The sequence below is a fragment of the Rhea americana genome, unplaced genomic scaffold (assembly GCF_003343005.1).
Source record: "Rhea americana isolate MKP2758 unplaced genomic scaffold, rheAme1 scaffold_69, whole genome shotgun sequence".
In the NCBI taxonomy this organism is placed as follows: domain Eukaryota; kingdom Metazoa; phylum Chordata; class Aves; order Rheiformes; family Rheidae; genus Rhea; species Rhea americana.
In genome coordinates, this window is record NW_028186856.1 from 3,384,638 (window position 1) to 3,396,079 (window position 11,442).

The 11,442-nt window shown below is 33.0% G+C and overlaps 1 protein-coding gene across 2 annotated transcripts in view; it reads left to right on the forward strand.

Moving 5' to 3' along the window:
• The window catches only part of SCYL2 (SCY1 like pseudokinase 2), a 34,461-nt gene that overhangs the window by 16,691 nt on the left and 6,328 nt on the right, over window positions 1–11,442 (forward strand). For both annotated transcript variants that reach the window (XM_085321387.1, XM_085321388.1), the window contains 10 exons: window positions 676–801; window positions 2,229–2,405; window positions 4,607–4,729; window positions 5,426–5,539; window positions 5,889–6,021; window positions 7,459–7,577; window positions 8,899–8,999; window positions 9,735–9,801; window positions 9,934–10,023; window positions 11,002–11,121. In XM_085321387.1, the coding sequence (XP_085177513.1) occupies window positions 676–801; window positions 2,229–2,405; window positions 4,607–4,729; window positions 5,426–5,539; window positions 5,889–6,021; window positions 7,459–7,577; window positions 8,899–8,999; window positions 9,735–9,801; window positions 9,934–10,023; window positions 11,002–11,121 (1,170 nt within the window). The remainder of the gene's footprint in view (window positions 1–675; window positions 802–2,228; window positions 2,406–4,606; window positions 4,730–5,425; window positions 5,540–5,888; window positions 6,022–7,458; window positions 7,578–8,898; window positions 9,000–9,734; window positions 9,802–9,933; window positions 10,024–11,001; window positions 11,122–11,442) is intronic.

Here is an 11,442-nt window from a genome sequence, read left to right on the forward strand (position 1 = left end):
GCAGCTCCATCAGTATTACTATGATACTGCACTGCTATAGATGAACCCTGGTGTTTTATTCATAGCATGTTTATAAATCCACTCTATGTATACATTGTTACACAATACTTAAGAAGCCCTGTGCTATCTTTTCTGCCAGCTGGTGATGCAGCTGAAGTAATGCAAATATGGGGCAGTATGTGAAATGTAATATATACAAGTGGGTCTGCAAACCTGAACATCGGAGAGAAATTTTTATAATTACCCATTTAATTGCATGTAAATGCATGATTCATTATAAGGTTCCAGAGATTTTAATCAGATCCTTTATTGTAATATTAAATAGTGTAATTATTCTTAGGAGAACTTTTAATCAAGATTTCTGCTTTTAATTCTTTATGTGGACAAAAACATCATTTCATACAAAATAAGTTAGCATAGATAAACATAATATGTATTACTGTATACTTCTTTAAAATACTACGATAATTAACTGCCTTCACAATCAACCTTTGATCTGTGAGTGTTATACTACTCAGTGTGTAAAATATTTATAACTGTTAGTTGCAGCCACTTCATTGTAGAGGTTTTCTGTAGTGCATTGAAAGAGTACATAGATGGTTRCACATATGGAGTCTTTAAAACAGCATTAGTATTGTCTTCCTCCAAATCACAAGCTTTTAATCTAATTTTTAGATACCATTCTTCGATGATGTGGGAGCAATGACGCTTCAGTATTTTGATTCTTTATTTCAAAGGGATAACCTTCAGAAATCACAGTTTTTTAAAGGACTACCAAAGGTTCTGCCAAAACTACCTAAGGTATGTCTCTACTGTTGTACGGAAATAATGAGTTAAAAATACATAAACATCTTTTAACATTCTTAATCTAGGACTGTTGGACTCTATGTAACATGGTTCCATAAAAGACTGCCATGAGATTGTCAGAGTAGAGTACTAGGAAGAGGAGATATGAAAATAATTTATGTGGAAATACCCTTCAGTTATCAGTAGTTCTGGAAACAGAAAATGGCAACTTGTGCTATCAGTATATGAGAGGAACCATCGTTTGCCATATCCTCTTATAGTTCATCCCACTTTGAATGGAAGATCTCTTTTCTTCACTTACAAGTTTTCTGCCTTTGTTTACAGATCTATGAAGTCATCCTATCCAACCTTTTCTCCCAGTCTATATATAAAGATTGCCTCAACTGTTTTCGTAGCCAGGCAGAACTTTAATGTTACAAAAAATGATGTAAAGTTTCCTTTCCTCAATGGATAAAGCACTGTATTCTGCCAGCAGTGCCCAGAGATCTCAAAGGGAAATGTCTGTCATTCGAGATTTCTTTTGTGTAGTGTTAGACCACTATGTAGTCCAAATCCTTTCCTTTTGTGGTATTCTCTAATTTATATAAGGCATAATGCACATGTGATGGAAAAATAATATTAATTTACTTTAAAATAGAGTAGCTGAGTTTCTGAATCATTACATTAAATGTCTTTATTTTGAACTGCAGCATGTGGAACTGCATATTTATTATTTTCTCCTTTTTAATTTAGTAGGCTTTTTTTACTCTTGATCAAATGCTGCAAATATAGCTTTGGTGTTGATGCTTTGGTGTTGGGCATAGATGGGATTTTTTTCATGTAACTTTAGACAGTGACAAACTGACCTAATCATCTTAAGGGCATTGGGTTTTTTCTGTTTTGGAAGCATATATTATGAGAAGATTGATTATGCCCTTGAAGTATGTGTTTCTCTTCGTCATCTTTAAAAGCATTTAAGGATACCTAACTTGGATGTAGACATCTACAGTGTATTTATATATGCATTTTGTCAGCTTAATCCCATCTGGGGAATTTACAAGGAGTTTACAGTTAGGTATAGTAAGATTGTGTGTTTGAACTTAACTTTGTGGTGATAAATGTTTTTAGGTTGTTTTGAAAGAAAATGTATACAATGAGATTTTCATATATGACTTAAAATTCTATTTTTGTGCAGTTTGTGCAGTTAATARCCTTTATTGGCCTTCATGGTTGCTCTAGATCAGTTATGTCTTGAATGCTAATAAACAAATGTAAGCAAAGTAACAGTGTATCTTGACTTGAATATACTATGAAAATAAGAGTTCAATATTGAAAATTGTTTGCTTTTGTTTTAGTAATTATCACGAAAGCTGTTGAGCTGACATGATAATAACTTAATGTAGTGCGGTGCAATATGATACATCCGTGTTTTTGTCTCTTAGCGTGTTATAATTCAGCGAATTTTGCCTTGCTTGACCTCTGAGTTTGTGAATCCCGATATGGTACCCTTTGTCTTGCCTAATGTTCTCCTAATTGCTGAGGAGTGCACCAAAGAAGAATATATCAAGCTTATTCTGCCTGATCTTGGTCCTGTTTTTAAGCAGCAAGAACCAATACAGGTATGTTACCGTTGTTTAGATGACGTTTATCTTTAGTGCTTTTTCTCTGAAAAACTTCTGGTTGGTCTAGTTCCCCTTTTCAACTTTATTCACATTGTCCACTGTCAAACCAGCCTGTTCTGTAGTTGTCCAAGCAGTGGACCTTAAATCATACAAAGCAAGTTTTTCCAGCTATTTCACCAAGCCTTTCCCCCTGCTGTTTTAGTTGTTTTTGTGGACCTATAATTGTATTTATAGATGGGAATACATTAGCCAAAGGAAACATTTAATTTATCACTCAAATCTGTCTTCGGTCAGTGGTAGAAGGTATGTTCGTAAGYATTTTATCACTCATCTAGCCCATTCGAGCAGGAATGTACAGTACAATATTTGCATATATTGTACCACTAACTAAACCTGTGATTTTTCTTTTATTTTTTTTTATCCATATTGTTAACGCTGGGATCTTGAGGTGGAAAAGTTGTCACTCTGACACTCTCTTAAAAGTATCTTGTTTATTCATGATAATAAAATAGTGTTTGTTTGAGGGCTATGCAAATTTGTGAACGTTTTTCATTTTATTTGGCAAATGTACTGCGATGRTGTCAGTAAAATACCTTTTTTCTGTTTTTTACTTACATAAAAGCAGTAAGGCACTATTTTTATTGTAAAGGAGAAAAGCGTTTTCATCCTTTTGTCAACACCTTGTGTGTGACAATTCTTGAGGACTTTGTCAGTGAGCTAGTCATCATTTCTTATCAGATAACAAGGCAATATGCATTCCTTCTGGCTCACCTTGTTTTACTGCAGACTGCTGTTATTTTTCTGCAGAGAACTTAAAGGGCAAGATAAACACTGCAGTGAAAAAGTACTGTTTTTATTTTTGGGTTTCAGCAAATCACATGAGAGAACTCTCAGTATACTGTGGGAGAAGGGAGATAGGGAGGGAACACCTATATTTGCAGATTCCTATATTAGTAATATATCAGAATATTAGAATTAATGTATTTCACTTTTAGTACAACAGAGTTTTATGTTAGCTTAGTTTTTGTTTTAAAAAAATAAATAAAAAGGTACTCACTGACCAATAGCTGATAAACATCTTATTGTACTGTTGCATCCTAAGAGGTGACACAATTTTGCTACTGAGTGTGTGCAAGTATGTGTGTTACAATTAGATAATTAATAAATATACAAGATATCCTGCATTAAGTGCCACTTGAAAGAAATCCCTTCCCTTCCCTATAAAGGAAAGAGAAAGAACTTATATTTTGTCTTGGTACTTTTGTACTTCTAGACTCTGCTTCTGTTTATTTGACATATAAGCTCTGTTTGTTACATATTTTTATACTTAAAAACTGAAATCTTTCCTTCCCGTGAAATACTTGGCTTTTTATTATGAATGTGATGCCTTTCACCATAGTTTATCCATCTATTCTAACCTATTTTATAAAAAGAGTCTAGATAGCAACAGTGGTCTGTCAGTGGCACTTGTGGAAGTTGTCTCACCAACTCAGATAAACTTTGGTTATGCAGCTGTCCATATTGAAGACTGAACCTGGATATTTAATTTAAACTAGCAGCTAACTTTCAGACAACTAGACATAAGCCAGATGAATCCCACTTAACCTGATGTAAACTTAACCTCAGGTGATTTTATTTTCCTTGGGATTTTTCATTTTGTCATATACTACTTCTGTGTGAAATAGAATGAAGCTATTTTGTGTCTATATTAATAATGTTCTTTCCAATGAGTCTAAATTTCAGTTCCAGATACAGAAAGAATCTAGCTTTTATAGGTGGATTTTTAATCAAATGCTTTGAGAATAGCATCAGATTCATAGTTTTTGAAGAATTTAGCTTTTTCAATAATGATGTGTATATTGAGATTTTCTGTGGGTGGATTTTATCAGAAGATAGCGTTGTAAGTAGAAACAAGACTCTCCCCCTATATTCCTGAAAACCATTATGATTTCTTATTTTAGAAAGATTATTCTAAAACTTACATATTCTGTTTGATCTATATTTGCTGTTTCTAAAATGCARTAATGTGTCAAAGTGTTTTTTGTCTTCCATGCTTTCAGGCAAGCAACATGGTAAGTGATCATATTTACTGAGTTACAAGAAAACTTCTGAAGTTTTAATAATATGATGCAATAAACTTTAAATTGTAAGTTTATGTTGGTGGATTTTTTTGGGTTTCTGACCTGTCCTTTTAATAGATCCTATTGATCTTCCTGCAAAAAATGGATTTGCTCCTAACCAAAACTCCAGCAGATGAAATAAAGAACAGCGTTCTACCGATGGTTTATAGAGCCTTGGAAGCACCTTCAATTCAGATTCAGGTGTCGTAATTTCAGCTTTTATTTAAAACTGACTAACTAATCTTATCTCTTTCTTTTAAGGAAAAGAGAAAGGTTTCCCTTTGGAGATCATTCTTGCACTRGAATTAGTTTTCAGTTAGCCATAAGCATTCAGGAGTATGTAGGGGAGGTAAACAAACAAATTGTTAGATAAAGAAGGGTTTGGATAATCAGAGGTCACTTTCAGCCTTGCAAAGCCTTTCCAATATTATGAAAAAAGGGTTTTGTTTTTAAATATCTACTTGAGATTTTTCTGCAGCAGGAATTTGGTTACTCAGATATTTCCTTGCAATTTGTGTTTAACATTGCTGTCTCTATTTTTTGAGATTTGTCTGCAATTGGGTATTTTTTTTTCTATTGCTTAAGTATATTTAATATTGATGTACTGTTTTATCTTGCAGTCTATGATTGTACTGCTGCAGAGTGTTACTGATAATATTCATTTATATTTGCTTGACCCATTTTCTAAGATTCCATTTGCATATCATGAGGCTTTATTATTGTAGCTATTTCTAAGTGAGTCTAATATATTATGTTCATTTTAGTGAATATGATGAGTATTTCCTTAAAAGGAATACTTGGAAAGAAAAATTGATTTTGAACTCGTGTAATATTAGTGTTAGTTTTATAGTAAGCGTGCATGTTTCTTTTTAAGCTTATGTGGATTTTTTTTTATAGGAGCTTTGCCTAAATATAATTCCTACATTTGCCAATCTAATAGATTACCCATCAATGAAAAATTCATTGATTCCAAGAATTAAAAATGCATGTTTGCAAACTTCTTCTCTTGCTGTAAGTACCCTAATATTTTTATCTCTTTCTCAGTCTTCAGAAAATTGTAAAATTGCCATATAATTAATTTGACTTTTCTGCTGTTGCTTTTTTAAAGAAAAACTCACCAGTATGTCCTGATTTCTTTTCAAGATTTTTTACTTTAACAATGGTATGTTCCAGCACATTGTATGTTAGCAGCGTTTGTTCTGTAGAAAAGCCAAAAGTTTTTTTTTTTTAACTTACGTTGAATTTTCAAATATGAAGTGTAGTTTCAGAAGCACTTTCTCATAAATGTGAGTTTTATGTGTTTTTTTTCTTAAACAGAAGAATAGTTAAGACATTCTTTATTTCTTATCATACTTCATAGGTCCGGGTAAACTCACTAGTGTGCTTAGGAAAGATTTTGGAGTACTTAGATAAATGGTTTGTGCTTGACGATATTCTACCTTTTCTACAACAAATTCCATCCAAAGAACCTGCAGTGCTAATGGGAATTTTAGGTAACTAATATTTTCAWCTTTCTCCTCTTTGGTGTTTTAATGTTGTAATCTCAGAACTTCCTGTATAATCACTGATAGTGTTTGCATCATCGAGTTAAAATGATCTGTTTCTTCTTCTTACATAGGTCCCTGTTCAGTTACTGAATGTATTTCTGGTACTTCTGTCACTACTGCATATATTTGTAGTCCTGCGGGCCCAACACAGTTCCAAGTACTCTTTGCAGTTCTTGAGCTGTGACGCTTTTGTGGGCTTTATTGGCTTATCCAGCCAGAGAGGTGGTTTCCCTCAGAGCAGCATAAAATCTGTCCAGCTTTGCTGGAGCTTTTAAGATGCTATTTTTGCTTTCAGCTACCACTCTAAAATGTCAGATGCTATGAGTGATTATCTCTTATGAATCTATTGCTCTTCACTGCAGCTTTTGTTAAATGAATTTTGCCTTTTAAACGAAGACATGGCTGCCTTTGCACTGAAATGGAGCATCCTCTAGGTGAAATTTCAAAAACCACTTAACACAAATGGGTGGCTTGCTACTTCTGAAAGGGTAGGCCTCACTCCCAGTTGTGCTTCCCTAATGCCACTGTGGTGCTTGCCCAACTTGGGATACATGTTTTTATCAACTTGAATGGGCTCATGAGAAGACCAGATGACCAGAGTCACTGCCAAGAGGTGTGACTGGGCTCCTATCAAGTGTGGGAGGCAGTGACCATTTCTCTCCAGCAAAGAAGTAGGCAGAAGAGCATTTGTAACAGTAGTACTGTAGAGGCAGCGACTCGCATTGGAGCACTGTAACAAATATGTGATAACATAACAAATAAGTGATAGTAGCACTTTTTTAGGTTGCTGTCAGTCATGAGGAGAGCATCTATCTGTACTAAATTAAAGCTACCTTCTTTCCCTGAATCCCTGCAGCTTTAATCTGTACCTGATGTCTGAGAATGAAAGACAGTATATCTTTTCCCGTAGTTGTATTACTCATGAATTCTACTCAGCTGCAGCAAGCTGTTGAACCTTGGTTTGGAAGTGATAAGCTGAAGTCAATTTTGAATAAATTGGATCCTCTTTTTTTAAAAAAAAAGTACCTTCCATCTTGTGTTTGAAATGTTCCCTGGCCAGCTGACAGCTGTATTCTGGTAGTAACATGGAAAGTGAAGAAAGCTTCTTCCTGTGTTATGCCAGTATATTCAGCATTGAATTATAATACTGGGCTTCATAGTTGCAAAGTATAACTTTGGGCCTCCAGGACTTTTCTTTTGCTCTGAATGTTAGCCAAGCCTCTTGTTATAAAACATTTATGTTGTGGATGAGTACTTTGTTTTTATGACTTTTCTATTTCTTTTGTGCCTGGTAGCACATAGAACCAATATGCAACATTCTTGGAGTTTGTTCACATTATTTACTAAACTTACTTATTTTGCTATTTTAATGTTGTATGTCAGGTATTTACAAATGTACATTTACTCATAAGAAGTTGGGAATTACCAAAGAGCAGCTTGCAGGAAAAGTATTGCCCCATCTGATTCCTCTTAGTATTGAGAACAACCTTAATCTCAATCAGGTAGGAATATGACTATTTTGCATGCATTTACTTGATAAACCGATTGAGAATTGATTTAAACTGTTATCACAAAAGAATTTGTAGGTTTCTATATGTCTGTGTCTGATGTGAAGAATGTTTCCAATATTACTGCATTTGCATACTTAAAGGTTGTTGTTTATTTAGATGATTTAATTGATATAGTATAAAATTTCAAAATGAATACCATCACATTTAAAAAGTTGAATATCAGTTGTATATCCCAGCTTTTAACTTACTTTTTATATTTTTAAGTCTTTAAATTTTTAAACTCTTTTAAAATTTCAAAGTTGTATAGCTAACATTTTTACTGGAAATTGCCCAAAAAAAGGATTAACCTTTTAAAGTGAAATGTGTTTTTTAAATGAAAAATTGTATCAACTAAAAGACTTCTGTTATGGTGTACAGGTGTTTGAGTGGTTAGGTCAGGATCACTAAGTAATTTCTGRTATTTTAGGGTGAGTCTGACTGGTATCTCTCAGCCCTAAAGCAGTAACTTAGCCCTGAAGAAGTAACTGAATGTATCAAATTGTGGGGCTAAAATAGAGGAAATTAAATCAACTTATAAATTAATATTCCCTTCTACTTCCTTATTTTACACTACAGAAAATTGGGATGATACTAGGCAGTTGAACTGTTAAGTCTGGTGATATTATTGTAGAATAGGAAGAGATAAGAAAAATAAAGTGATCGTGATAAGGTTAGCAGACATCTAAAATGAATGAATGGTGCTGCCTTTGAAATACACTGCAAAATATTTGGGACATAAATTAAATTAAATCAAACCTGAGACAAAGAATTCTTGGCATAAGAGTATACTGCTTTCTAAATACCATGGTGAACAAGTTAACTAACWAACATAATTACAATCAAAATAAAAAGCTACATTACAGTCTTAATCTTTCTTCTCTTAGTTTTGTTTGTAAATATTGTAGATAGTGTAGAAGTGCAATCATGCTGCTATGAATTAATTAGGAAATAGAATRCCTAATACAATTTTTCTGGAAAACAAATTTAGTAATATTTATCGCAATCTTTGGATTTTGGGGGGGGGAGTCCTAGGTTGTATCACTTTTTTTCTTTTTTTAAAGCTTGTGAAGTGTTTTCACCATTTCAGTATACATTCTGCTTGTAGCTGGGTACATCATCCAAGGTAGTGAAGCTGGACTATAAATTATTTAAAATGTACAGTTTATCTGACATTGTATGTTGTAAGTTTTATGTGATATTAGATTTAAATCTCTATATATAGTCTTGATTCTCTCACTGCAAAATCCAAACTTCCTGTACTTTTCTTTTACAGTTCAATTCTTTTATTTGTGTTATAAAAGATATGCTTAATAGATTGGAGGCAGAGCATAAAACAAAACTTGAACAACTTCATGTCATGCAAGAACAACAGAAGTAAGTAAAYGCTTGTGTGCTAGAAAAAACGCAAGTGAGAAGAAGTGAATTTCAGTTCATCTTTTTAGCAAATGTGAGAAAACTCTATCCACAACAACATAAGATCTTGGTAATTCTCACTTCAGTAACTGGGAATTCTCTCAGATAAGCATGATTGTCAGCAAAGATTTGTGAGTCTTAGAATGACGGTATTAGTATGACATCAATGGTTTTATTAAGTACAATCTTCTATACTTGCATTGAGAAGTCACAGTTTATCCTGGGTAATCTTTAATGAATTTGTGAAATGTAAAAGTTCATACTGAGCTGCACTAAATGGTTTTATGTCTGTATGCTAAGAATAGTTGCTTTTGTGTAGTTTCTGAGAACACACACCACAGTGGAGAAACATAAACACAGCCGACCTTTGGAAGGCAATGGTATTTGAAGATATTTGTGCCTATTTTATGGAGGCTGATAAGCGCTGAAATTTTCGAGGCAAATTAACTTGCTATCTGAAGTCTATATTAGCTTTTTTAAAGGACGAAGACCATTTGAAATGATCATTGGGAAAACTTCACACTTCAGAATATTAACATTTTTCAGTCTTCTACAACTATTATGAATATAGGATTGCTCTGATAATAGTTTTTTTATATTGTTTAAATGCAGAAGAATAATTGCATTGGTGAATTAGTGTTGTGGATGTGACTGTACGGTTATCGTTTTGTAATATATATACTCTGTACTATATAGATCTTTGGATATAGCTAATCAAATGAGCGTGACTGAAGAGGCAAGATCTACCAGTGCAAGTAATCAGGTAAAAGACAGTGTTTTATTGCATTAGTTACATGTAGAAGTTTGAAATTAAAAATCACCTAGTCAATATTTGTATCGTCTTAAATTACAACATTCAAATAACTTATGATTTTGTTTCTTTTAATTTAAACAGATTGACAAGGTATTTAATAATACTGGAGCTGACCTTCTAACTGGTGGATCTGACAGTAAAGAACAAGAGTTGTCATCAAAACAGAGAAAGGTATATTTTATTTTGTTTCGGAGTTCTCTTATATGCATCTGTCTAATACAAGACTGATGTGTGTAAGCAGAGTATATGTAAATATTTGTCATATTTGAGGCTTTAAAGGAAAAACTGCTTTTGCCTAGCACAACTCTTGAGTAGTCACATATGAAAATGCACTGAAAAATGTTTAAAGCACAGCCTGGAATTTCCATGAAAACCTGTCCTTGAAAATAGCTTTGTGCGAAGTATGCATCAATTGGAATTATATATTATTAGTCTTGGAATTATATATTATTAGTCATTTTCTTCCTCCTTAGTTATGGGTATAATGAGTTAAACTGAAACTTCAGCAGTGAATTTAGCTATAAAAATCAAAATCCTCAGGCAACTTCATTATAAAATTACAAAAGGAATTGAAGGTCAAATATAGAATTTCATGCAGTAGTGGAAACTAAGATTTACTATCAAAATTAGAAGTTAAGTGAAAATGAACAACAAATATGGGGATAAGTAAAAGAACAAAGAAAAATGATGACATGAAATGGCTTATCTTTATAGGTGATACTCTGTTATAACATCCTTCTCATGGCTATAAAAATACAATTTCCTTTGCAACTGCACAGTCAGTTGTAGTTCTTTATCAAGTAACAGTTAGTAAAGTATTCATATAAAAACAAAAACCAAACAATACTCTTTTTTTTCATGCTCAGCATTAAGAAGTCAAAGCTAAAATGATTTTGTTCTGATGAAATATCAGTTTATTTGATACCTACCCAGAACTTATCATTTAATATTGTATTTATTTGCCTGAAGTACTTTTTAACAGTATGATAAATGTAATAATAGACTTTGTCCTTAGCTACTTTATGTTTATATAAATAATGCTTATTATTTACCACACATTATTGAAATAACAGTCCTATTTATGAAATAAAAACAACAACATAAATATCTAGACTGTCCAGCTTATTGTCAATATTTTCCCTTTTAAAGGCATCACTTACACTTGAAGAAAAGCAAAAGTTAGCTAAAGAACAAGAACAGGCACAGAAATTGAAAAGCCAGCAACCTCTAAAGCCACAAGCAACTGCAGTAACACCTCCATTGAAGCAGGTGAGCGATAGTAAGCTACTACATTGTTTCCATTGCAGCTGTGATGTTTTTTCCTTGGAAGTATGGTACACAATTAGTACTTTTTTCCCTGCAATTTACTGTTGTTATTCACCTAGTAACATGGTAGAGTTGAGAAAAATTAACTAAATTGTAATCTGCCTTCCATTTGCATCATTAGCTGTATTTCAAACATTTTAAATTGTAGTAGTTTGCAAAGATGACATCACTACTGGAAGTCCATTATTCTAGATATGGGAAGAGCACACAGRAAAAAAAAGATTTTGCTCTGAAGATTTTAGTTAAATATACAAACATTTTGGA